Source organism: Polypterus senegalus, chromosome 7 (assembly GCF_016835505.1).
Source record: "Polypterus senegalus isolate Bchr_013 chromosome 7, ASM1683550v1, whole genome shotgun sequence".
NCBI lineage: Eukaryota > Metazoa > Chordata > Cladistia > Polypteriformes > Polypteridae > Polypterus > Polypterus senegalus.
Window position 1 is genome coordinate 6,339,251 of NC_053160.1, and position 27,649 is coordinate 6,366,899.

The following is a 27,649-nucleotide window of genomic DNA, read 5'->3' on the forward strand; positions in this document are numbered from 1 at the left end:
TCTAGTGGGCATTTTGCTTGGGATTTCTTGAGAGGCTTAACACCCTGGCTGTAGCATGGCAGGTTGCTGGTGATATCAAATTACACGACTGGCACCACAACTGCCCCGGCTTGCTGAGATTTTGTAAATGACATCTGAAACTGCAAATTACTGTAAAAGTCATGTTGTGTAGTAGGGTCTTTCTACATATTAGGGTGTACTTCTCTTTCAATTTAAAGCAATACGAAAGTTAATTCTGTATTTTTGTAAAACTCCCTTCAATAATAAAGCCAATGAGCCTCGTCACTTGAATGGTAAGAGTGAAAGTCAAATAATAATAACATGCATTGGCTGTGTACGTCTTGAGCTCATGGCAATGTTGAATGATATTCCTGCAGGTGGAATAACACGGCGACTGAGAGATCGAGAGCTGCTGAAGAGAAAGAAGGCCGAAGCCGAGGAGAAAGCTACTCACCAGTGGGTTCATTGGTAAATTATTATATGCTGTGGGGTCTGGGAGGGGCGTTACATTGTATTGTAAAAAATGACGGATATAAATCAAGGCATGTTATTGTGGACTCTGTCTCTTAATTAGATAGACAGGGACAGCCAGAGAGACAGATAAATAGAGTTAAAGGCACTATATGATTAATAGACATAGTAAAAGGCACTATATGATAGATAGATAGATAGATAGATAGATAGATAGATAGATAGATAGATAGATAGATAGATAGATAGATAGATAGATAGGAAAGGCACTATATAATAGACAGATATAAAGGAACTACAGTGGTGTGAAAAACTATTTGCCCCCTTCCTGGTTTCTTATTCTTTTGCATGTTTGTCTCACAAAATGTTTCTGATCATCAAACACATTTAACCATTAGTCAAATATAACACAAGTAAACACAAAATGCAGTTTTTAAATGATGGTTTTTATTATTTAGGGAGAAACCTACATGGCCCTGTGTGAAAAGTAATTGCCCCCTTGTTCAAAAATCACCTAACTGTGGTGTATCACACCTGAGTTCAATTTCCGTAGCCACCCCCAGGCCTGATTACTGCCACACCTGTTTCAATCAAGAAATCACTTAAATAGGAGCTGCCTGACACAGAGAAGTAGACCAAAAGCACCTCAAAGCTAGACATCATGCCAAGATCCAAAGAAATTCAGGAACAAATGAGAACAGAAGTCACTGAGATCTATCAGTCTGGTAAAGGTTATAAAGCCATTTCTAAAGCTTTGGGACTCCAGCGAACCACAGTGAGAGCCATTATCCACAAATGGCAAAAACATGGAACAGTGGTGAACCTTCCCAGGAGTGGCCGGCCGACCAAAATTACCCCAAGAGCGCAGAGACGACTCATCCGAGAGGTCACAAAAGACCCCAGGACAACGTCTAAAGAACTGCAGGCCTCACTTGCCTCAATTAAGGTCGGTGTTCACGACTCCACCATAAGAAAGAGACTGGGCAAAACGGCCTGCATGGTAGATTTCCAAGACGCAAACCACTGTTAAGCAAAAACAACATTAGGGCTCGTCTCAATTTTGCTAAGAAACATCTCAATGATTGCCAAGACTTTTGGGAAAATACCTTGTGGACTGATGAGACAAAAGTTGAACTCTTTGGAAGGCAAATGTCCCGTTACATCTGGCGTAAAAGGAACACAGCATTTCAGAAAAGAACATCATACCAACAGTAAAATATGGTGGTGGTAGTGTGATGGTCTGGGGTTGTTTTGCTGCTTCAGGACCTGGAAGGTTTGCTGTGATAGATGGAACCATGAATTCTACTGTCTACCAAAAAATCCTGAAGGAGAATGTCCGGCCATCTGTTCGTCAACTCAAGCTGAAGCGATCTTGGGTGCTGCAACAGGACAATGACCCAAAACACACCAGCAAATCCACCTCTGAATGGCTGAAGAAAAACAAAATGAAGACTTTGGAGTGGCCGAGTCAAAGTCCTGACCTGAATCCAATTGAGATGCTATGGCATGACCTTAAAAAGGCGGTTCATGCTAGAAAACCCTCAAATAAAGCTGAATTACAACAATTCTGCAAAGATGAGTGGGCCAAAATTCCTCCAGAGCGCTGTAAAAGACTCATTGCAAGTTATCACAAACGCTTGATTGCAGTTATTGCTGCTAAGGGTGGCCCAACCAGTTATTAGGTTCAGGGGGCAATTACTTTTTCACACAGGGCCATGTAGTTTTGGATTTTCTTTTCTCCCTAAATAATAAAAACCATCATTTAAAAGCTGCATTTTGTGTTTACTTGTGTTATATTTGACTAATGGTTAAATGCGTTTGATGATCAGAAACATTTTGTGTGACAAACATGCAAAAGAATAAGAAATCAGGAAGGGGGCAAATAGTTTTTCACACCACTGTATATAATCAGTATATACTGTAGTTATAAAATGCACTATATTATACATAGACAGAGAGATAGACAGATAGATCAATCTTTATTTTTTTGGTCAGTAATCCTAAATTTTGAATTGTTGATAATCAACATTGATTATATTTTGCATTTATTAACATATCACAAATGAGTTGCAATCATTTGTGTAAATTTCACAGTCATTTCAATCTCTGACATATGGTGATGTATGATTAATAATGGTCAATAATTCAGTTGTTAATAATCAGAATTGATTATCAAAAATCAATCTGCTGCCATCATGTGTTAAAATCTCAGACTGTATGTGACATACAGTACAAGGTAATTTATGATTGATAACGGCCTTTGGTAAAAGATTTTAGTTATGCAGTCAATATTGTTTTAATGTGCTGCCATCATGTGGCTAATTCTGAAAGTGCACCGAGTCTGGAGTACACCGTAATCCATAGCGGTTGGTAATCCTAAATTTTAATTGTTGATAATCAATGCTGCACAATTGTTCTAAATTTCTATTAATAAATCACAATGTGTTGCAATTGTTTATCTAAATCTCAAAGTAGTTAAAGTATCCTCTATATAGTAATCAATATTTAACAATGAAGGAAGGTTTTAATTATTGATAATCAATATTGACTATCATACATCACATTTTGCTGCCATCATGTGTCCACAATACACAGTAATCTATCATCACTGATAGATAGATAGATAGATAGATAGATAGATAGATAGATAGATAGATAGATAGATAGATATGAAAGGCACTATATAATAGATAGATAGATAGATAGATAGATAGATAGATAGATAGATAGATAGATAGATAGATAGATAGATAGATAGATAGATAGATAGATAGACTATATTGCCCAAAGTATTGGGACCCCCCTCCAAATTTTTGAGTTCTGGTGTTCCAATCACTTCCATGGCCACAGGTGTATAAACTCGAGCCCCTCTGCATGACGATGGCTTCTACAAACATTTATGAAAGAATGGGTCGCTCACTGGAGCTCAGTGAGTTCAAGCCTGGTGCCATCATAGGATGCCACCTGTGCAAGAAGTCCATTCGTGAAATGTCCTCACTACTAAATATTCCACGGTCAGCTATCAGCGGTGTTATAACAAAGTGGAAGCAATTAATCCATGTCAAATCACAGAGCGGGAACAGCGCATGTTGAGGTGGGCAGAAGTTGGCAACTTTCTGGAGAGTCGATAGCCACAGACCCCCAAAAGCTCAAGAACAGGACAGCGTAGAGAGAGAGCTTCATGGAATGAATGGGTCTCCAAGGCCGTGCAGCTGCAGCCAAGCCTGACGTCATCAAGTGCAATGCAAAGCGTTGAATGCAGTGGTGTAAAGCCCACCACCCACCACTGGACTCTCGAGAGCAGTGCAGACGTGTCCTCATCCGATGGACGAGTCTGGCCAGAAGAACGGGACTCGCCTGACTGCATTGCGCCAAATGGAAAGTTTGGTGGAGGGGGGATTATGGTGTGGGGTTGGTTGGGCTCGGCCCCTTAGTTCCAGTGAAAGGAACTCTTAATGCTTCAGCATACAAAGCCATTTTAGGCAATCTCATGCTCCCACCTTTGTGGGAACAGTTTGGGGATGGCAACATGACTGGGCACACACACCAGTGCACAAAGCGAGGTCTGTAAAGAAATGGTGGAACGAGTTTGGTGTGGAGGAACTTGAGTGGCCTCCACAGAGCTGTGACCTCAACCTGACAGAACACCTTTGGGATGAATTACAGAGGAGATGCTGAGTGAGCCAGGCCTTCACGTCCAACATCAGTGCCTGACCTCACAAATGCTCTCCAGGTGCCTCATGTATAACACTGTGCGTAGAATTCACACTAAAACATTGCGTACGGACAAAAGCAGAAATGCGCGAATGCGCAAAAAAATCCAGATGCATAAATCTGTGCGTATGCCAACTTCCACATTCTTCCGCTACATAAATCCTGGTCAGGGTGAAAAGTAACGCACGTGCACGCGCCTGCTGCTACTCCCCAGCTCCTCCCAGATTTACGCCTCTTTGAATATGCAAATCAATATAAATAGCCCTTAAGCTCAGCGTTCTGTGAAAAGACAATGGCAAAAGCACGAGGGGGAAAATAGAAGAATGTCAGCGAATATCAAGTGGAGGCGAGGAAAAACTTACTATTTGTTGGTGGTATAAACAACAAAAGGAAGTTGATCGAGTGACATAGCATGTCGAAGAAATTCGAAAGCTCACATTCACAAAGTCACACAGTGCCCGAAATAAAAACGAAGTTGTCAGATATCAGAGTCACTGTGAAAAGGCGAGTTGTAGCCCACTATCTGAGTGTCATATGGAAGCTTATTAGGGTCCAGAGAAAAAAAAAATGTGGGGAAAAATGTCCAAATGTCAACTTTAATCTCGAAATTTCCACTTTAATCATGTAGTTTATTTTGTCATTAAAGTAGAACATCATAAACTTCATCTTAAAATCTTTAATTTACTAGTATCTCAAATCCCTTCGTAACTATAGTAGCACGTTAAATGCTTTGTTTTGTTTGTGTTCTTCTACGTGCTCTGTGTGTGTGAATCACTACGCGCTTCTTAAAAGGACTTTCTCTTCCTCTGACAGGACACAGAATCCATTACATTCGTGATATTACAGCTCTCTGAATAACTCAAATACTGAGATGTATACATGATATCATTTTCATGGTGATAGGAGTTAAATCACTTTATTAAACATGGGAACACGGTGACGCAGTGATAGTGACGAGCTGGCGCCCTGTCCAGAGATTCTTCCTGCCTCCCGCATGATGCTTGCTGCGCCAGTGAAATAATTTATTGCAGCAGTACTGTCTCTTTCAAACATACTAACCTCCAATTCCTGCCCTTCCTTTTCATTCTCCAAGTAACCAGTCGCCACACAATCAGCTCTGTAATAGACGTTAAGCCATCTGTAAGCTTAGAACGCAGATGCTTCAAAACCTTTACGGAACATTGAAATATCTGCATGGTACGTGTTTAATTATTGTATCCATCTACTCTTCCAGGGTCGCGCCAGCCCAGCAAGAATACAGCGCGAGGCAGGAACAATTTCTGAACAGGGTGCCAGCTCCTTGCTAGCGCTGCGCCACCGTGTCCTCACATGTTTATTTATTAACAATATAGATTATTTAAATGATGTTAACATTTTATGTGTTTAATGTAATTAACATATTTTGCTGCATTTCATCTTAAAAATGATATTGTCATCATATGTAAATACGTGCTTTATAAAGTGGCGCAGGTTGTGTAATATTATAACTGTAACGCAACTTTACAGTGAGGTGATTGTACTAATAATTACAAGCAGTTCTATAAGGGTCACTTGATGGGCTGATTGAGTGCATTTAGAGTTCTTGGGATGAAACTGTGAGGTCCTTACAGGAAAGGCTCTGAAGCATTTGTCGTATGAGAGCAGTTCAAATAGACAGCATAGCTGAGGCAGTGTGTGCTTGATGCTGTATACCAATAATTCTCTTTCCGATCAGATTGCACATTCAGATACAGTTGGGATAAACAGTCTGAGTGGTGCATTGAGAGGAATAATGCTATAAAGCAGCTATGGTATTTGGAATAGTTTGACCATTCAGTGGGCCATTATATTGTTACAGACTCATTACAATCAGATGCCTTAAACTAATAAACAACATGCAGTTAATTTCAGTGTTTATGATAAAACCGCGTCAGGGATGTGGATCTAAAAAAGAAAGGGAAACCACAGTGGAACAAAAGCACTACTTTGACGCTGGGTGCCGCCAGTTTGCAAAACCGAAAAATGTGCTGGCGTGAAAATGTGCGTGGCTTTACGCCAAGTTTAGGTTTTAAATATCGCGATTTAAGCATTGAAACGGGAGTACGCAACATTTTTGTGCATACACACCATTTATACATGAGGCCCCTGGTCACAAATTCCCATAAACACACTCACTCCTACACCTTGTGGAAGCTGTTAGAGCTGTAAAGGGTGGGCCGACTCCATATTAAAGTCTATGTATTAAGAATAGGATGGCATTTAAGTTCATGTGTGTGTAAAGGCAGGAGTCCCAAAACTTTTGGCAATATAGTGTAGATAGATGTGAAAGGCACTATATAAAAGATAGATAGATATGAAAGTCACTATATAATAGACGGAGCAGCTGAAGCAGCTGAAAGAAGAAGAAGTTATCAACAACGCATCTTGTTTTCCTGAATTGTAATCATCCAAAATAACATCTGTGTAAAGAAGCAGAAGCCCAGGAAATGGCTAGGATGCCTCAGCTGTTTTGATTATTTTATGACCCACAAACGGATGGGCACCTACGACTGGGCATCGCCAAATCGGTTTACAGCTCGGGAAAGGAAGAAATTCACATTTACTTAAAAGATCAAAAACTGTAAGTGAAATCATTTATTATACAGTGGTGTGAAAAACTATTTGCCCCCTTCCTGATTTCTTATTCTTTTGCATGTTTGTCACACAAAATGTTTCTGATCATCAAACACATTTAACCATTAGTCAAATATAACACAAGTAAACACAAAATGCAGTTTTTAAATGATGGTTTTATTATTTAGGGAGAAAAAATCCAAACCTACATGGCCCTGTGTGAAAAAGTAATTGCCCCCTTGTTAAAAAATCACCTAACTGTGGTGTATCACACCTGAGTTCAATTTCCGTAGCCACCCCCAGGCCTGATTACTGCCACACCTGTTTCAATCAAGAAATCACTTCAATAGGAGCTGCCTGACACAGAGAAGTAGACCAAAAGCACCTCAAAAGCTAGACATCATGCCAAGATCCAAAGAAATTCAGGAACAAATGAGAACAGAAGTCATTGAGATCTATCAGTCTGGTAAAGGTTACAAAGCCATTTCTAAAGCTTTGGGACTCCAGCGAACCACAGTGAGAGCCATTATCCACAAATGGCAAAAACATGGAACAGTGGTGAACCTTCCCAGGAGTGGCCGGCCGACCAAAATTACCCCAAGAGCGCAGAGACGACTCATCTGAGAGGTCACAAAAGACCCCAGGACAACGTCTAAAGAACTGCAGGCCTCACTTGCCTCAATTAAGGTCAGTGTTCACGACTCCACCATAAGAAAGAGACTGGGCAAAAACGGCCTGCATGGCAGATTTCCAAGACGCAAACCACTGTTAAGCAAAAAGAACATTAGGGCTCGTCTCAATTTTGCTAAGAAATATCTCAATGATTGCCATGACTTTTGGGAAAATACCTTGTGGACTGATGAGACAAAAGTTGAACTTTGTGGAAGGCAAATGTCCTGTTACATCTGGCGTAAAAGGAACACAGCATTTTCAGAAAAGAACATCATACCAACAGTAAAATATGGTGGTGGTAGTGTGATGGTCTGGGGTTGTTTTGCTGCTTCAGGACCTGGAAGGCTTGCTGTGATAGATGGAACCATGAATTCTACTGTCTACCAAAAAATCCTGAAGGAGAATGTCCGGCCATCTGTTCGTCAACTCAAGCTGAAGCGATCTTGGGTGCTGCAACAGGACAATGACCCAAAACACACCAGCAAATCCACCTCTGAATGGCTGAAGAAAAACAAAATGAAGACTTTGGAGTGGCCGAGTCAAAGTCCTGACCTGAATCCAATTGAGATGCTATGGCATGACCTTAAAAAGGCGCTTCATGCTAGAAAAAAGCCTCAAATAAAGCTGAATTACAACAATTCTGCAAAGATGAGTGGGCCAAAATTCCTCCAGAGCGCTGTAAAAGACTCATTGCAAGTTATCACAAACGCTTGATTGCAGGTATTGCTGCTAAGGGTGGCCCAACCAGTTATTAGGTTCAGGGGGCAATTACTTTTTCACACAGGGCCATGTAGGTTTGGATTTTTTCTCCCTAAATAATAAAAACCATCATTTAAAAACTGCATTTTGTGTTTACTTGTGTTATATTTGACTAATGGTTAAATGTGTTTGATGATCAGAAACATTTTGTGTGACAAACATGCAAAAGAATAAAAAATCAGGAAGGGGGCAAATAGTTTTTCACACCACTGTATATGGATGTATGTAGAGATAGACAAAAATAAGACAGGCACTATATAATACGTAGATAGATAGATATGGGCAGCACGGTGGCGCAGTGGTAGCGCTGCTGCCTCGCAGTTAGGAGACCCGTTTGGGTTTGCTTCCCGGGTCCTCCCTGCGTGGAGTTTGCATGTTCTCCTCGTGTCTGCTTGGGTTTCCTCCCACAGTCCAAAGACATGCAGGTTAGGTGGATTGGTGATTCTAGTGTGTGCTTGGTGTGTTTGTGTGTGTCCTGCGGTGGGTTGGCACCCTGCCCTGGGATTGGCTCCAGCAGACCCCCGTGACCCTGTGTTCGGATTCAGCGGGTTGGAAAATGGATAGATAGATAGGGAAGAAAGGCACTATATGACAGATAGATAGTTGGGCTGGGATGTGAAAGTTTTAAGCTGAATGAACTGAGTGCAGCCTGAGAGGTAGGATCTGAACCAATCTAGTGGAGTGTGGGTAATGCCAATCAAAATGAATCTATGAACTCTGCAGCTATGTGCCGTGGCTGCTGTTGCTGCATGTTCAGCATCACTGGCAACAGTGCCAGCATGGGGGCACCGCGATGGACAGCAGGAATGCACGGTGGGTCTGCTGCCTGTCTTTGCACCGCAGGTGGGTGGTGATGGCGGTCGCATTGTAACGTAACGCAATATGTGGTGGTCCTCCCAGGCGAATGCTGCTGTAGGCGCGTCAACTACACGAAAGTGTTCAGCACCACAATCAGCTGGGGACCGATCAGATGATGCCGGTACCTCACTTTCGTCCATCTACAGATCACTTGTATCAAACTCAGAGTCTGACAAGTCAGGGTCCTAGTCAACGAAATTACGTAAAACGTCCATGGAGTATTTTGCTTTGCACATTCGCTTTGGTCTTTCGCCGGTTGTCGATGCCATTTGCTCTTCGCTACTCATGCACGTGCAGGGAATCGAGGTGAAATTGACAAAGCTATGTAACTTTCCTTCTATTAAAGACATTCGAACTAAAACACAAGGGCGAGTTTTGTTGCAGTTTACAGCTGATTACCGTCCTCTACCCCTGAATTTTGACAAAAGTCGACATCAGCCCGGAAAGAGTTAAGGAGAGCAGTATGACAAATAGTATCAAAGGCCGCACTCAGGTCAAGAAGGACGAGAATGGTAATTAAACCAGAGTCGGCAGCCATAAGGAGGTCGTGAGCTGTGTCTTCAAGATGTATGCAAATGCGGCTTCTCTCCACAATACAACAACTGAGTCAGTGAGAGAAAAAGAATCGTGTGGGTCGGTGGCAGCCATCGGGTAATGCCTATATGCGACCTTTCCAGCGATTTTCAGTCGTAGCCTTCATCTGCATAATCCTAGCAAGTTGGAGGCCATCGGCTGCGTGGTCACCTAATGTGACACACCCAGTGGCTGAGACCAACTAGTCTGTGTCTCGTTCCAAGAAAATCAAACAGGTTTGACTTTCTCATTAGTTAAAGGGGCAGGCTGTGTGTGCATGAGAGCAGACAACCGATGAATGCTCATCCAGAAGTACAATATGTAGAAAGCAGCAATGAGGAATTAGCAACATGGATGGACTTTGCACCTCATAAACAGAAGAGAAGCTTGTTTTACTGACACCTCGAGTTTTACGTACTAAAACAAAAAGAAACAAAAGGGCCAAGACTGCGGCTGAACGCACCACAGCTATTAACCCTTCATACAGAGCCAGCTCCATCAGGTACCACGGGGCCTGGGGACCACACAAAGAGAAGAGAAGCTTGTCTGTCTGACGTCTCACGTTTTATGTATTAAAACAAAATGGAAAACAAAAGCATAAGGGCCAAGTCTGCTGCTGAACGCACCACAGCTATTAACCCTTTGTACATCGCCAGCTCCATCAGGTACCACGGGGGCTGTGGACTTCTCAAAGAGAACAGGAGCTTGTCTCTCCGAACTCTCAAGTTTTACATACTAAAACAAAAAGGAAAAAAGAAATACACTGTGGAAACACCAGAAAGTATCTCTGCTTTAAAAACATAGAATTATGTCTCTACTACTGTCATGATTTGTATACATTGTGAGATGCAAATGAGGCACAGGAGACCCAATGAAAAGTCGAGGATTCCAGCCAGACCACCCTCTTTACTTTCAAAGTCCAAAACAAAGAACAAAAAATGAGCGCGCCTAACAGAGGCCTCTTTAGCCCAATCCAGCTTCTCAAATTTATCGTTTCTCTCAAGCGGGTCTGGGTCGGGGAAGCTCCGTCATGTGTTCCTCGGACTGAGACACCATCTTTCGGGAGCCCTCGAAACTTGTGTCATCCTGACGGGAAGATGTGTGTTTTAGTTAAAAGGGATGTGTGGTTGATGCGCCCTCACTGGGCATCTTCTCGGAGTTACGGATTAGAAAAGGCACAGCATTGTTAGTGTAGGCGCCTTCTCTTGCCCTGGTGAAGGTATTGCATACCTTGTCTAAACTCAGAAGATGATCCTAAGGTGCCCATGCGTGACACCATTTTTACATAGCTTTTATTACTACACTATTATAAATGTATAAAGTATATACTCACATAAAAGTTGGGTCTTGAAACCTTACCCAACTTATGCGCCCATTCAAAAATTCGACACTTACATTTTTTTTTTCTGTCTTCTTGCCTCCTCCAATCTCTCATCAGTTTCTTAGGCACATCAAATTTTGTTGCAGCAGTGCAGTTACCAATTTCTCTCACCACTTCAATGACTTTCAATTTAAAACCAGCTTTATATTTATTCTGATCGAATGCTCCATCTGTATATATAAAGGAGAGTTGAGATCCGAGAGACTGTGTTTGTGTGTTTGTGGAGGGATGAAGAGTTAAGGCGGGTAGGGGAGTCACGTGATCATCTCCCCTCCCATTCACGTCATTTCATTCACTTCAAATCATTTCGCTCCGAGCTGAGCTCCGCAGCTGACGTGGTCTTGCTGTTCTTTTTCCTTAGTGTTTAGTCCTTTCTCCTTTACTAATTTATTGTTTAGTACACGCGGTACTTACACAGTCACTTATAAAAGGGGAGAAAACTCCGTGCAAGAAATGGATATTGAAACTACCTTGAAAGACATGCAATCAACGTGGCCATTAAACGGATCCCAAGAGAGGTCTTCTAGGTTGGAAAAAAAGCGCTTGGCTGCCAAAGCCAGCGCAACAAGAAACGACTTCTACTTTAGAAAGAAAACGATTCGCTGCCAAAATCAGGCAGTTAAACGAATCTAAAGAAGACAGGATTTCAAGATTTTGAAAAGGACGACTGGCTGCCGAAACCAGGCGGTTAAAAGAATCTGAAAAAGACAGGACGTCTAGATTGGAAAAACCACGATCCGCTGCCGAAACTAGCCGGTTAAACGTGCAGCGAAGCACGCCAGGTCTGCTAGTCGTAGATAAGGGATGCTGTTACGATAAAGGTGTATGAGAGTGTGAGATACAAAAACACAAAAACACAAATCAGTGCAAATGTCACTTCAGAATGGTTCAGGTATTACTGTGTAGACACAATACATAGAAAAAAAAGGCTGTGTGCCCCGTGGTTACTCTCTCAGGTGGGCATTAGCATGTCGTAATCTCTTGGACCTATAGCGGGAGTTTTCCGCATTTGACTTATACGACCGACATTAGAAAATACCACAAATTATACATTAAAATCAACTCCTGACTTATCCGTGAGTATATACGGTATATCAAATATGGGGTTTTGAAAAGCAAGGATTCCGAATTTGAAGAATAGTTAGATGAATCTGGCTTCCATCAAAAGTTCAATTCTGTTTTCTGTTTTGGCCACAACGCCATTTTGAGAAACGTTGTTTCATTCGTCGACTTGAAAGCCGTTGCCAGAATTCTCCAAGAGGTGCTTATTTCTGGCAATCACACACATTAATCCTTCAGTATCCGAGATTGACAGATAAATCTCCAATTGCTTTACTAAAAAGAACCTTACGTATTATAACTCCCAGTTAATGAATCCGTATTTTGAATTTTGATTCTGGTATTTCTGGATCGCAGTGTAGTTTTTGGTGAAAGATCGGTTTTAATTTTGTATGTTGACTTCAGCCTGTCCCCGACCTCAGAATAATCTGCTCATAATTATTGTTATAATTTACTGTCTCTGCGGAGTCAGTATAACTACCACTTCTGACATTTTGTTTTTCATCAAATGTTGTCATGACTGTTGTAGGCCTGTTTTTCAGATCTTTAGAGCATTTGCTTGTGTGAGTTCAAACAGCTGGACATTTTGGCATAACACAATCCAAAAATATTGTTTTTGTCGATATGAAGCATCTTAAATTTAATATTTTGTTTTGAATATAGGCAGCAAGGCAGAGGCAAAAGGCAAAAGCAAGAACCAAAGACGACCAGTCGCAGAGGACGAAGGAAAAAAGAAGCAAGCCCTGAACTTGCTCCCGCCATTGAGGAGCCACTGACAGAGGAAAAACAACAGGTGACCACAGAGGACCCATCAGAATCGGCTTCTCAAGACAAGAATGCCCCTTCCGCAGATCTCCAACAAGAGCATAACTCTGCACCAGCTGCCATGGAAGAGCTCATTGCCTTACTAGCTCCTCGAGAAGAACACTCTCCTCTGCCACCACCGCAGGAAGTATCAGTTCCTACAGCACCTACCCAGGAAGAGTACATCCCACCACCACCTCCATCACCACCACCACCACCGCCACCATCCATAGATGTTTACGGGCACTGGTCAGTTCCAAGCAAGGATGACTTTCCACAGTCAGCCTCCCATGATGCATCGTTGCCTTCAACGCCTCACAAAGATCCTCCACACTCACAGGAGGAGTCAAGTCACAAAGAAACATCTTTCATTGAACCTCCTGCCATGCACAGTGGAACAATGGATGATGCAATCATAGTGGAAGATGTTGGCTCTGATGAAGAGGAGGATCAGATTATACCATCTAAACAAAGTGTTCTTCAGATTTATCCAGGTACAACACATTACATACATAAGTACTATACATAACTGATTTCATTAAGCTCAACGTCCTATAATGTTTTTTATGTTTGCATTTACTAGTCAGGGTATAAGTTGGCAACAACAGGTGTACCAAATCTGGAAACATTAAAACAGACCAATAAATATCATAACATGACATAACATTTGCATGAATTCTGCAAAACCATACATGAAAGGTAACTTGTCTGTATCACCCACTGCTTCCTATTAATTTGTGATGTCATATTTTATATTACCAACGCAGCAAGATTCAGGCTACCAAACAAGAACATTGGAGTCCCACTCCATGTTATCCTACCGTTGTGGTAGAAACCATTACCTTTTGAAGAAGCCAACGCTATCGTACACCTGTACATCATTACTGAATAGAGATAAGCCACGAATTTCTTCAGTGCATGCCTTCAGAATATGGTAGAAAGAGAACGACTGGGCACAACATTAGTAACTTTTACTGTTTCTTGATGGTACACATTTACTGTTGTGGTAGAAACCATTATCTGTATATATAAAGGAGAGTTGGGATCCTGTGTTTGTGTGTTTGTGGAGGGATGAAGAGTTAAGGCGGGTAGGGGAGTCACGTGATCATCTCCCCTCCCATTTACGTCATTTCATTCGCTTCATTTCGCTACGAGCTGAGCTCCACAGCTGACGTGGTCTTGCCGTTCTTTTTCCTTAGTGTTTAGTCCTTTCTCCTTTACTAATTTACTGTTTAGTACACGCGGTACTTACACAGTCACCTATAAAAGGGGAGAAAACTCCGTGCAAGACATGGATATTGAAACTACCTTGAAAGACATGCAATCAACGTGGCCATTAAACGGATCCCAAGAGAGGTCTTCTAGGTTGGGAAAAAAAGCGTTTGGCTGCCAAAACCAGCACAACAAGAAACGACTTCTACTTTAGAAAGAAAACGATTTGCTGCCAAAATCAGGCAGTTAAATTAAACGAATCTAAAGAAGACAGGATTTCAAGATTTTGAAAAGGACGACTGGCTGCCGAAACCAGGCGGTTAAAAGAATCTGAAAAAGACAGGACGTCTAGATTGGAAAAACCACGATCCGCTGCCGAAACTAGCCGGTTAAACGTGCAGCGAAGCGCGCCAGGTCTGCTAGTCTTAAATATATACATCTATTAACAATGAACATGAAGAACTAGATAGATAGATAGATAGATAGATAGATAGATAGATAGATAGATAGATAGATAGATAGATAGATAGATAGATAGATACTTTATTAATCCCAAGGGGAAATTCACATAATCCAGCAGCAGTATACTGATACAAAGAAACAATATTAAATTAAATAGTAATAAAAATGAAAAGAATTAAAATAAAATTAATGTTAGCATTTACTCCCCCGGGTGGAATTGAAGAGTCGCATAGTGTGGGGTCTCCTCAGTGGAACAGGACGGTGACAAAAGTCTGTCACTGAAGCTACTCCTCTGCCTGGAGATGATCCTGTTCAGTGGATGCAGTGGGTTCTCCATGATTGACAGGAGTCTGCTCAGCGCCCGTCGCTCTGCCACGGATGTTAAACTGTCCAACTTTAATCCTACAATAGAGCCTGCCTTCTTAACAAGTTTGTCCAGGCGTGAGGCGTCTTTCATCTTTATGCTGCCACCCCAGCACACCACCACGTAGAAGAGGGCATTCGCCACAACTGTCTGGTAGAACATCTGCAGCATCTTACTGCAGATGTTGAAGGATGCCAAACTTCTCAGAAAGTATAGTCTGCTCTGAGCTTTCTTACATAGAGCATCTAGCAACTAGGCAGGAGGAAGCTTATCCATTGCATCTTTTATTTCTCATATTTTATTTCTCATCATGAAGCGGGATACACTCCATTACAGCAGCCTGTGACAGAATGATCACAAAGTAGAGACAGTGAGCTATATCTATAGATAACTGACTTTCCCTAACAGTGCAGAATTAACACCTACTGCAATTGGTTCACTAGCTTGCATTCACTCTGATTGGCTAAAGGACATGGGAAGTTGAAATAAAACATATCTACTACATTCTTGGTCCTTACAGTCATACCCAAAAGTTTTGAGAATGAGCCAAGTGTTGGTTTTCACAAAGTTTGCTGCTTCCGTGTTTTAAGATCTTTTTGTCAGATGTTTCTATGGTATACTGAAGTAGAATTACAAGCAGTTCAGAAATGCCAAAGGCTTTTATTGACAATTCCATGAAGTTTATGCGCAGAGTCAATATTTGCAGTGTTGGTCCTTTCTTTTTCAAGACCTCTGCAATTCGCCCTGGCAGGCTGTCAATCAACTTCTGGGCCCAATCCTGACTGATGACAGCCGCCTATTCTTGCATAATCAATGCTTGGAGTTTGTCAGAATTGGTGGGTTTTTGTTTCTCCACCCGCCTTCTCAATGGGATTAAAGGTCTGGGGAGTTTCCTGGCCATGGACCCCAAATTTTGATGTTCTGTTCCCTGAGCCACTTAGTTCTCACTTTTGCCTTATGGCCCGGTGCTCCATCATGCATTGCTGGTCACCAAACTGTTCTTGGATGTTTGGGAGAACTTGTTCTTAGAGGATGTTTTGGTCCCATTCTTTATTTATGGCTGTGTTCTTAGGCAAAATTGTGAGTGAGCCCTGCACTCCTTTGGCTGACATGAATGGTCTCAGGATGCTTTACTGTTGGCATGACACATGACTGATGGTAGCACCGCTCACCTTTTCTTTTTTTCTGGATGCCCCAAACAATCGGAAAGGAGATTCATTAGAGACAATGAATTTAGCCCAGCAGTCCTCAGCAGTCCAATCCTAGAACATCAATCTGTTCCTGATGTTCTTCTTGGCTTCTTTGCTGCCCTTCTTGGCACCCACCAGGCCATCTTCCAAAAGTCTTCGCCTCCCTCACTGTGCGTGCAGATGCACTCACACCTGCCTGCTGCCATTCCTAAACAAGCTTTGTACTGGTAGTGCCCCCCAATCCCACGGCTGAATCATCTTCAGGAGACGCTCCCAGTGCTTGCTGGACTTTCTTGGACACCCTGAAGCCTTCATCACCTCTCTATTGTAACTCAATCAGCATGACAGAGTGATCTCCAGCCTTGTCCTCATCGACACTCTCACCGGTGTTAACGAGAGGATCCCTGAAGTGACGTCAGCAGGTCCTTTTGTGGCAGGGCTGACATGCAGTGGCTTTTTTGGGATTACGTTTGTAATAATTCATCCTGCCACGCTGACACGAGACGATCGTTACCACTAACCTGTCCTAACTGGCGGCAGATGGTAAAAAGGATAGGCCAATATCACACCCTGTAGAGCCACCCCCCTCCACACACTTTATTTTAAAATGTTCAGTCACCCCTGATGCCGGAGCATTTATAGTCTGAGAAAAAATGACTAATGGTCAATCTCCATAAACACATGAGGAATACACTCACCTAAAGGATTATTAGGACCACCATACTAATACGGTGTTTGACGCCCTTTCACCTTCAGAACTGCCTTAATTCTATGTGGCACTGATTCAACAAGGTGCTGAAAGCATTCTTTAGAAATGTTGGCCCATATTGATAGGATAGCATCTTGCAGTTGATGGAGATTTGTGGGATGCACATCCAGGGCACGAAGCTCCCGTTCCACCACATCCCAAAGATGCTCTATTGGGTTGAGATCTGGTGACTGTGGGGGGCATTTTAGTACAGTGAACTCATTGTCATGTTCAAGAAACCAATTTGAAATGATTCGAGCTTTGTGACATGGTGCATTATCCTGCTGGAAGTAGCCATCAGAGGATGGGTACATGGTGGTCATGAAGGGATGGACATGGTCAGAAACAATGCTCAGGTAGCCCGTGGCATTTAAACGATGCCCAATTTGCACTAAGGGGCCTAAAGTGTGCCAAGAAAACATCCCCCACACCATTACACCACCACCACCAGCCTGCACAGTGGTAACAAGGCATGATGGATCCATGTTCTCATTCTGTTGACGCCAAATTCTGACTCCACCATTTGAATGTCTCAACAGAAATCGAGACTCATCAGACCAGGCGACATTTTTCCAGTCTTCAACTGCCCAATTTTGGTGAGCTCGTGCAAATTGTAGCCTCTTTTTCCTATTTGTAGTGGAGATGAGTGGTACCCGGTGGGGTCTTCTGCTGTTGTAGCCCACCTGCCTCAAGGTTGTGCGTGTTGTGGCTTCACAAATGCTTTGCTGCATACCTCGGTTGTAACGTCAAAGTTGCTCTTCTATCAGCTTGAATCAGTCGGCCCATTTTCCTCTGACCTCTAGCATCAACAAGGCATTTTCGCCCACAGGACTGCCGCATACTGGATGTTTTTCCCTTTTCACACCATTCTTTGTAAACCCTAGAAATGGTTGTGCGTGAAAATCCCAGTAACTGAGCAGATTGTGAAATACTCAGACCGGCCCGTCTGGCACCAACAACCATGCCACGCTCCAAATTGCTTCAATCACCTTTCTTTGCCATTCTGACATTCAGTTTGGAGTTCAGGAGATTGTCTTGACCAGGACCACACCCCTAAATGCATTGAAGCAACTGCCACGTGATTGGTTGATTAGATAATTGCATTAATGAGAAATTGAACAGGTGTTCCTAATAATCCTTTAGGATATTACATCACAGAAAAGACAGGGAAAACAAACAATCGCTTCCATATGCCCCGACCCTCAACCCAAAATAACCCTTACAGTATATGGGACGATACACAAAATATATATCTATTGTGGAAGCCAGCCCAGGACACAGACAGACAGACAGACACCGGGATGTCTACAAAAAGCACACGTTTGTTCATATTAAAGTTCACAGCACACAGTGCCCCTGCACTAATCACTCTCTTTCAAGTCCGTCCAAAGGTCCTTCACCACCTCCACTCAACTCCGCCGAGCTCTGTCCTCTTCCTCCCAACTGGAGGGAGGCGATCCCTTTTATATCCACCTGGACGTACTCCAGGTGCTTTCTGATGGACTTCCTGCGGCACTTCCTGGTGTGGCGGAAGTGCCGCATGAGCACCCGGAAGCACTCCGGGTGTCCTCGGTATTCCTTCCGCAGTTCCAACCCCTGTGGGCAGCAGGTGAAACGAAGAGTCCTACCAGATGCTGACTCCTAGCAGCAAAATAATCTTCACAATAAAAGCAATACCGTCAATCTGCGCCATGATACAGAACAGTAAGTTCTTCGACAAGCTCACCCGAGTCCATGGTAAATAGTGGGACCATCAATTCACCAATCAAAAAAGAATTACTTCCACCTAACCATCAGGACTTTAGAAGCTCCTGGACTTCGTCTCATGGCCCAGGCAGTTGCTGATCTGCTCCGTTCAATTTTCCCCCGTCTTCTTCTTGGCTCCCTTCTCTCCCATTAAATGCCGCACTTTATGCAAATTGCTCTTCGAAAATGAAAAAAAAAAGGAAACCGGAAGTCCCACCTCTGGGGCGCCGCTGCCAATCTCTGTCTGTTAAGTACAATTCCCCAGAACGCCCAAGCAACAGCAGAAAAACATATTATTTTTATTGATGTGGCAGCGCTACAAGTTCATTTTCATGGCAAAGAGGGACTTTGTAATGAACTGCAATTCATCTGCTCACTCTTCAGAACATTCTGGACTAGATGCAAATTCCCAATCATAAAAACTGAGGCAGCAAACTTTGTGAAAATTCATATTTGTGTCTTTCTCAAAACTTTTTGGCCACGACTATTACAATACATTTCAATACTTCTTCAGTTCTGGTGTGCGTGTCAAGTCTTACTGGGTACGTGATAGTCAACCAACTTCTTGAACCCATCACCCACAACCTTCTTGCTCCTTTTTGTTCCTCCATCCATTATCCAACCCACTAAATCCTAACTACAGGGTTACGGGGGGCTGCTGGAGCCAATCCTAGCCAGCACAGGGCGCAAGGCAGGAAACAAACCCTGGGCAGGGTGCCAGTCCACCGCAGTCCTTGTTGTTCACTTGACCTTTATTGAGTTTTCCTGATATGCTTGAACAACTTTCTGACATTTATTAACCCTTTATGCGACCTCTAAGATAGATGCTATATGAAAAGCATACCAAAACACTTCATACACGCTAACTTTATTACGCCATAAGGACTATGTGACCCCCCTAAATCTAATTTTACTTCCACATTGTGCAGATAGGATGTTCATTGTACTGTCTATACATGTCAATAACTCTGACATGAACTGATGACACTACACTTATTATCAAAGCAAAACGTTACATTTTTGAAGAAGCCAACACTGTCATACACCTGTATATCATTACTGAGCAGAGATGAGCCACCATTTTCTTTAGTGCATGCTGACTCGTTCTTCACAATATGGCAGAAAGAGAACGACTAAGGACTGCATTGGTAACTTTTACTGCTTCTTGATGGTAGGCATTTACTCAAGTCTGCATTATGATGGGGCACTACCAGTACAGACCAGGGGGCGTTGCAGCGCGAGACACAACCTCACAGACACAAGTCCCAGTATGAACAAAAGGTTTACTTGCACAAAGGCATCAATGGTGACATAAAGCAACACAATTCTTCTCTCTCCTTTATTCTCCTCCACTCCTGCCAGGCAAGCTCTGAACGTCCTCCACACCCGACTCTGACTTGCATGGATGAGGTCAGGTGGGTTTTTTAATGTTGGACTCGGGGCTACTTCAGGTGTTAGGGCATAGCCTGGGTCAATTGGGAGCCTCATAAAGTACAGATCGTGAATTCCATCAGCTCCCCCTGGCAGCTTCCCACGGAAGCCAACAGGGCTGCCACCATAGGACTACAGGCCCCAGCATGCCCTGCGGGCGTCCATATGGGAATCCTAAACCAGGGGAGGCTGCCATCTAGCGTATTGGGAGATAAAATATTCATTAGTGCTCATCTCCCCCAGTCCTTCCATTGATATTGGGCTCCTGGCCAGGTTTGGATCCTTGTTCAGTCCTGGTCGGGAAGCCATTCCCTGCATGTTGTCCATTACAACTCTCAAAAATAACATTTTTCTTTTAACTTTTTTCATTTGATAGCCTGGAGCCTGTCTGCCTGAAGTCTTATAGTAGACTCTGTTCTGGGCCAAAACACCTCAACTGAGAGTTCATGGATCTGTCAAGGGGTGTGGCTACAAGCAAAGGGGAGGATCTTAGATGTGGACACACCCACACTGATTTAATGCTGCATTCCATTTGAACTGGGAAGTCATTAATTATTGACTTCCCAGTAGGAAGTGTCAACTGAAATGCCCCCACAAGTTGGACTTCCTACTCGGCTGCACCACACATCAGTAGAAGTGAAAGATGTAGCGTTATACAGGGTGGCACAAGGAAACGGGAAGTTTTCAATTGATGTTCAATGCACAAATAAACACATTACAAAATACATTTAATTATTCAATGTATTGTACAGGTTATGCAATTAACAATAGTAATCAATATTCACTCAATATTCATTTTATGTGTTGAAGAAAACATCATGAAGGTGTTGTTCATTTCTCCGTACACATTCTGACAGCCCGTTGTGGAAATTCTGCATTGCTCGATGTAAAATGTCAAGAGGAATGCCAGCGATTTCCTCTTCAATCCTCCTGTTTAGTTCAGCAATGGTTGCTGGACGTGTGCGGTACACTTGGCTTTTAAGGTGTCCCCACAGAAAAAAAAAAAATCACCAACAATTAGATCTGGGGATCTCGGAGGTCATGGAAATGAATTGACGCGCCATCCAAACGATCGTCGAATAGCTGCCATCGACTGTCTGGCCATATGCAAACTGGGGACTTCTTTTTTAAGGCTGAACTTGTTTCTTTGAAATTATGCACCCATGTTGTAATCGCATGAGCAGACTGGACACGATCATAACGTCCTCACTGGTAATGACATCGAAATTCCCTCTGTGCAGCAGTCACGCTATAATCAGTCCAATGAAAGGCTTTCACAGCAAATGCTTGTCGCGCACCACTCCACTGCTCCATTATAACTAATGGCAAGAGGCTTCTAAACGAGGTCACATTGATCCCAAACAACTGCCGATGCCCCTAGTTCCAAAATTTTTGTTTCCCTGCACCACCCTGTACTATTTATTAGCGCGTCAGCCATACATACAGTAATGTGGATATGTTATTACGTAATGCGATGTTCTGTAGGGGTCTGTATTCCTAAAGAGCAAGCACAACAAGGTTTTCCTGGAGGCATCTGTATCACGCGGCCAACTTGGGTGTGACATCATCCGACTTTTGAGGTAATAGGAACGCAGCATTACAGCAGTTCGTGTATAATTCTCGTTTCTCTTTATAGAGGTCATCGAAGACCAGCCTGCTGCTGCTGCTGCTGCCCAATGCCCAGATGAGGCCTTCAACACCAGCCGAATGCCAGCTATACCAGCTGAGGAGTATCTGCCAGGAAGCTACTCTTAATGGATTATTACCCTGGTCTTATTTCTGGGGTACCACATATTGAGCCCCTTTTCTTGATCACAAAAATATGTAAGGGGGTGAACAAAGGTGGAAAGGATGTGCAAAGCAAATTTGGATATTATTTTGTTTTTACCTTCCGGTGTGCGTAGAGACCATGGCATTCTAGGGCACAGGTGTGGGCAGAGAAAAGCAAGCTTGCAGTGCTTGGTGGGGCAGTGATATGAACCCATCCATCCATCCATCCTTTTCTGTAAATAATATTTCCATTACTGGGTCATGGTCATTGTTGCAGCCTAGAACACTGCATCCCAAACTCGGTCCTGGGGGGTCCCACTGTGGCTGCAGGTTTTTGTTCCAACCAGCTTCTGTTTTTAATTGAACTCTTGGGCTAATTAAGTGAGGTGTTATTTCCCAAGTTCTGTGTTTAGAGAACAATATAGAAATTAGAAAACTAAGTTTGGTAAAAAAAAAATATATATATATATGTATGTATGTATATACATACTAGGGGGCTTTGCCCCCTGCTCGCTTCACTTCCCAACCCCCAGGCCAACCACCAGCATCTCTGCTGCTTGCGTATGTGGATTTCACTTTCACCAAACAACACATCTTTTAATTCTTGCGGATACGCCTCTTCATTGGGAAGAAACATTACTATTCCCTGATGGCAACACGATTTAGATGATCTACAAGTCTCCGACTTAAAGTTTAAATCCGAACAATATATTTGATACAATGTGCTTGCTGAGGTCTTGTTATATAGCAGTTAAGTTAATAACACACACCCTATAGTGACAAAGACACACTCCATACAGTAGGTTTTAACATGTGGCCATTGGGGGTTTATTAGTCTTTTTAACTCTGAAGAAAGACTTTATTAAGGACTTGTTACACCAACAATCCCTGTATAAGTGCCCTTATTCTGATGTTCGGCCATTGTGGATTTACCCGTTTTACTAACACTATACAAAGTCTGCATTAAGATGTCACTACACAGCACTGAGTGACTTCTAGATGCTCCATTGGTGACCCTTATTCTAATGGCTGCTCACTGTGGACCACCTGGGCGCATATAGTCGTCCTAACCCGACACAGACACAGGCAGACACATGATTTCTTTACAATCGGGAAGCCTTTCTTTCTCCCCACGGCACAGTCCCAAAGCACCACAAAGCACAGTCCTTTAGACTCTTTCCTTCTCTCCATCTCTCGGTCTGTCCTTCCACCTCCACTTCCTCTCAGACGAGCTTCTTCCACCTCCTCCCAACTCTGGCTTCCCGGATGGAGCGAGGCGGCTCCTTTTATTCAGTTCCTGGGAGCTTTCCAGGTGGGTCATCAATATTACCTGAAATCACTCCCAGGTGTGGTGGAAGTTCACGATAGGCTCCGCCAGGTGGCACCCATGGAACCCAACAGGGCTGCACCACACTCCAACTCCCAGCATGCCCTGTGGGAATCCAGGAGGGCTGCCCTCTAGCGTCCCACAAAAGGTACTTACCACCGGTCCTTCCAACTGGGTAACAGCTGTGGCCGCCCGTCACAGAACAGAACACAAGCCAAAGCACTTTAGGCAGCCACTCTTCTCGTGTTGCCACAGTTGCTTTGAGATTCTTGTAACCACAAACACACAGGCTTACTAAAGTCTTCTTACATGGCAGAAAGCGACTAGTAGATGTGCCACTTTACTAATGTTTAGTTTGGTTCCAGTTTATTGTCACATTTACAATGAAATCCCTACTTGTGTATCTGATTAATATGCAACATGCAAAAGTGCATAACGCAAGTCTGGATGGTTAACTGTTGTCCTTTCTCTGAAACAGTTGGTTTCCTTGATTCTAAAATTTTAAAATAAGACAACAGTGATGAGGCGAAACAGACCTTGGGGTTTATGTCATCTGACGATAAGGGTGATGAAGGCCACCAGCAGAGCTCCACACTGTTAGACGGCTGTTTTGAAGAGCTGCACGTTAGCAATTAAAAGTTAAAATGTTTAATCAATAATAATTGGAAAAAAAAAAAACAGAATTTAACAATCTGAGTGAAGCATCTCTGCACCGGAACAGAAAACAGAATTTGGGTGGCACTGTGGGTGACATGGTGTTTTATCTTGGTAGACTAATATACAGTATATATTGCTCTACTTTCCCCTATTGTATTATTAATATGTAGCCTTAGAATGCCTAATCTCACAGACTTACCACTGTTTATAAGGTATTAGGCGATTAGATGTAGTAAAAAGACAAACAGGAGTTAAGTTACACATTAAATAATCCATCCATCCATTTTCTAACCCGCTGAATCCAAATAGGGTCACGGGGGTCTGCTGGAGCCAATCCCAGCCAACACAGGGCACAAGGCAGGAACCAATCCTGGGCAGGGTGCCAACCCACCGCAGGACACACACAAACACACCCACACACCAAGCACACACTAGGGCCAATTCAGAATCGCCAATCCACCTAACCTGCATGTTTTTGGATTGCCCGGAGGAAACCCACGCAGACACGGTGAGAACATGCAAACTCCACGCAGGGAGGACCCGGGAAGCGAACCCAAACGGGTCTCCTAACTGCGAGGCAGCAGCGCTACCACTGCGCCACCGTGCCGCCAACATTAAATAATGTATTACTGATAATATTCATAAATAATAACAAAATGCAAAGTACATTTGAATATTGGCAACCATACAACCTGATCAAATGGTGATGTGTAATTCAGGTGGCACACAGACTTGTAGTCACTTAATGTCTCTAGTTAAGGCATCGTTGGTGCTCAGCTTTCAAACCACATGTCTGTTCAATATGGCTTCTGAGCTGTGCTCTTCATTGTGTTGTCTTCATCATCACAGGTTAGCAAGAGAGATGCTTCTTCATCATATGTTGGTTAGAGACAGAGAATGTGGTTGAGCAAGCAAATTTATAGTTTTTCTGTCCAACTCCCTACAGCGAATAGGATATCATGGTACTTGAAGGCCTCTGAGACAAGCCAATTCCAAACAGCCATACCTCAGACCAATGGGAGGAAATAGAACATCTTATCTCCTGCCCCCCCAAGACCATATATTACGCTAACCCTGGCTTTGTGTGGGGAATGGGAGAAAAGACTTTAGCAAAGAAATACTCATCAAACTGGTTTAAGATACATCCCCCAAATCCTGTCGTAAAATTACAAAGAAAAGTCGTAAAACATGGGGATAAACAAGAATGCCTCTCACCAAAGTATAACTAAATTACATTGCTTCGCCTAGATTACAAATAAAGACATACAAAACATTTATCAAGTTATATGCAAAATCTCACATCACAACACATGGTGACTTCAAGCCCAGGTGGTAATTGTTGAATTCACATTTTACTTTAGGTGTCCATTAGGCCTTTAAACATTTTATCCATCCATCCATTATCCAACCCGCTATATCCTAACTACAGAGTCACGGGGGTCTGCTGGAGCCAATCCCAGCCAACACAGGGCACAAGGCAGGAAACAAACCCCAGGCAGGGCGCCAGTTCACAACAGTTAAACATTTTATTAACTATGCTATTAACCATAATATGATTTCATTTAAATATGTTATTCATATTTTTCATTGTTTTGTATTGTGCTAAAAAGGCTTATAATATCTATCCATCCATCCATTATCCATCCATCCATTTTCTAACCCGCTGAATCCGAATACAGGGTCACGGGGGTCTGCTGGAGCCAATCCCAGCCAACACAGGGCACAAGGCAGGAACCAATCCTGGGCAGGGTGCCAACCCACTGCAGCCATCCATTATCCAACCCACTATATCCTAACTACAGGGTCACGGGATCTGCTGGAGCCAATCCCAGACAAAACAGGGCGCAAGGCAGGAAACAAACCCCGGGCAGGGCGCCTGCCCACCGCAGGGCACACACACACACACACACACCCATATACCAAGCACACATTGGGGACAATTTAGGATCGCCAATGCACCTAACCTGCATGTCTTTAGACTGTGGGAGGAAATCCACGCAGACACAGGGAGAACATGCAAACTCCACCCAGGGAGGACCCGGGAAGCGAACCCAAACGGGTCTCCTAACTGCGAGGCAGCAGCGCTACCCACTGCGCCACCGTGCTGCCCGGCTTATAATATGTTGACTGTTAATACCTGCTTATAAGGGATGCCTAAAGTAAAGTTTTACAATCGTTGCTTTATAACGTTTATTAACGCCAGTGTTTGTTAAGGTTTTTATATTTTTTCCTAAAACACAAAATATGAGAGGCAGGGCTGCCAACCCTCCCACAGTGGGCTCCAGTGACCCCTCTAATGTGCTGAGGGGATTCAAATAATGGAAGGATGGGCAAAGGCTATGATGGCAGCACTACTTCGTCTCTGCTTTCATTCAATTTAGTATAATATAGTGCCCTTCAGGGGACTTCAAACTATCACAACCACTGTTAGGGTTTGTTTGAAACTTTGCTGATTATGAAGTTGATTTTACGGTACAGCATCCTTGTAAATGTCATTTTTTGGGGCTGTGATGAGTTTTGTGTGCCCCCTCCCAAAAAAGTGAAATGTCTGCCTATAAAACAGAAGTTAGAGACCCCAGGGCTTTGAACTTTTGTCAATTTTGAGCTTAGCACCCCACACTGCTCCTTTACTATTATGTTTGTGGTTTCAGGTCAGACTTTTAATTTCTGTTATAAAAAGCTTGATAGAACCCTTATAATTGTATTGCTTTATTATTTTGGGTACTTTATGTAACCAAATTAAGATGTCCTGCTTGTCAGAGAGCACATTTTTGATGTTCTCCTTTCTACTGTTTAAACTAAATATATGATTTTCTTTTTCTTTTTTTTTTTTTTACAAATATATTAAGAATGGATTTTATTGTATATATAGCAAATAATACAAAAATCTGTACCTCGGCTTTTCCTTTTGTGACAAAGTGCTTGTTCTGGATTTGCTTGCCTTCTCATGCTTTGTTGTAAAGGCTGAATAACTGTTTTAGTAAGACGCATAGCAACACTAAGCCACGGAGGCCGAAGCAGACGACTGCAGCATCTTTAGACAAATTGTGTGTGTTCTTTTAATAAAAACATGGATGAACGCTTCACTGTGTGACATTTGTAATGATGATGTGTGTTCAATAAATTAGCAAAGCTAAAGAGAAAGCTCACAAATGCCAACGCTCAGCCATTTACTTACTTAGTCCACAGCAGGGCCGCAGGAGGCCAGAGCCTGTCACAGGAGCTTTAGGCACAAGGCAGGAACCACACCAGGATAAGATGGCAGTCCATCACCCAGCCAGAACAAAGATCATCGATTCATTCATTCATTCATCGGGTCATTCTGTTATTTCTTAGCCCTCAGGGTCATGGAGAACAGCTGGCAACCTCAGCCCGCAAGAAACAAAACAAACTTTGATTGGATGCCAGTTTCCTGCCCTGCAAAAATAATATAAATTAATGTATCAATTAAATAAATCGGTAATTTATTCATTCATTTCTTAGACAATTTATTTCAAAATATCATCAACAGAACCAGAGCCTAACCTGACAGCTCCAGGCACAAGACAGGAACCCAGCCGGGATGGTTTGACAGTCAGTCACCAAACAAAATTCTCTTTCTTTCTTTAAACATTTCATTTGCTCATTCATTTCTCTGCCCACTAATTCCAAAAGGGGGGGCACTGGGCACCACAGCTTCTAAAGTGTGGCACCTGCCACCAGGCACAAATCAAGTCTCAATAGGATACCACATTATTGACATCCCAGAACAATGTAAATTCATTCATGTATTCATTTCTTAACCTATTTATTCCAAGACAGGGTCACATAAGGATGGGCACCTACCCGGAGAGCATCAGAAACAAGGCAGGAAGAACAC

General features: G+C 42.9%; 1 protein-coding gene across 2 annotated transcripts; it reads left to right on the forward strand.

The window, feature by feature from the left end:
• Positions 1-334: 334 nt before the first annotated feature.
• On the forward strand, positions 335-22,173 carry hemgn (hemogen). Of its 2 annotated transcripts, none has more exons than XM_039758185.1 (3): positions 335-468; positions 12,743-13,377; positions 21,673-22,173. In XM_039758185.1, exons 1-3 carry the CDS (start codon positions 350-352, stop codon positions 21,789-21,791), a joined length of 873 nt encoding a protein of 290 aa, XP_039614119.1. In that variant the 5' UTR covers positions 335-349; the 3' UTR covers positions 21,792-22,173. The 2 variants fall into 2 exon arrangements, with proteins under 2 accessions (XP_039614119.1, XP_039614120.1); XM_039758186.1 differs by having other exon boundaries at positions 335-456.
• The last annotated feature ends 5,476 nt before the right edge of the window (positions 22,174-27,649 follow it).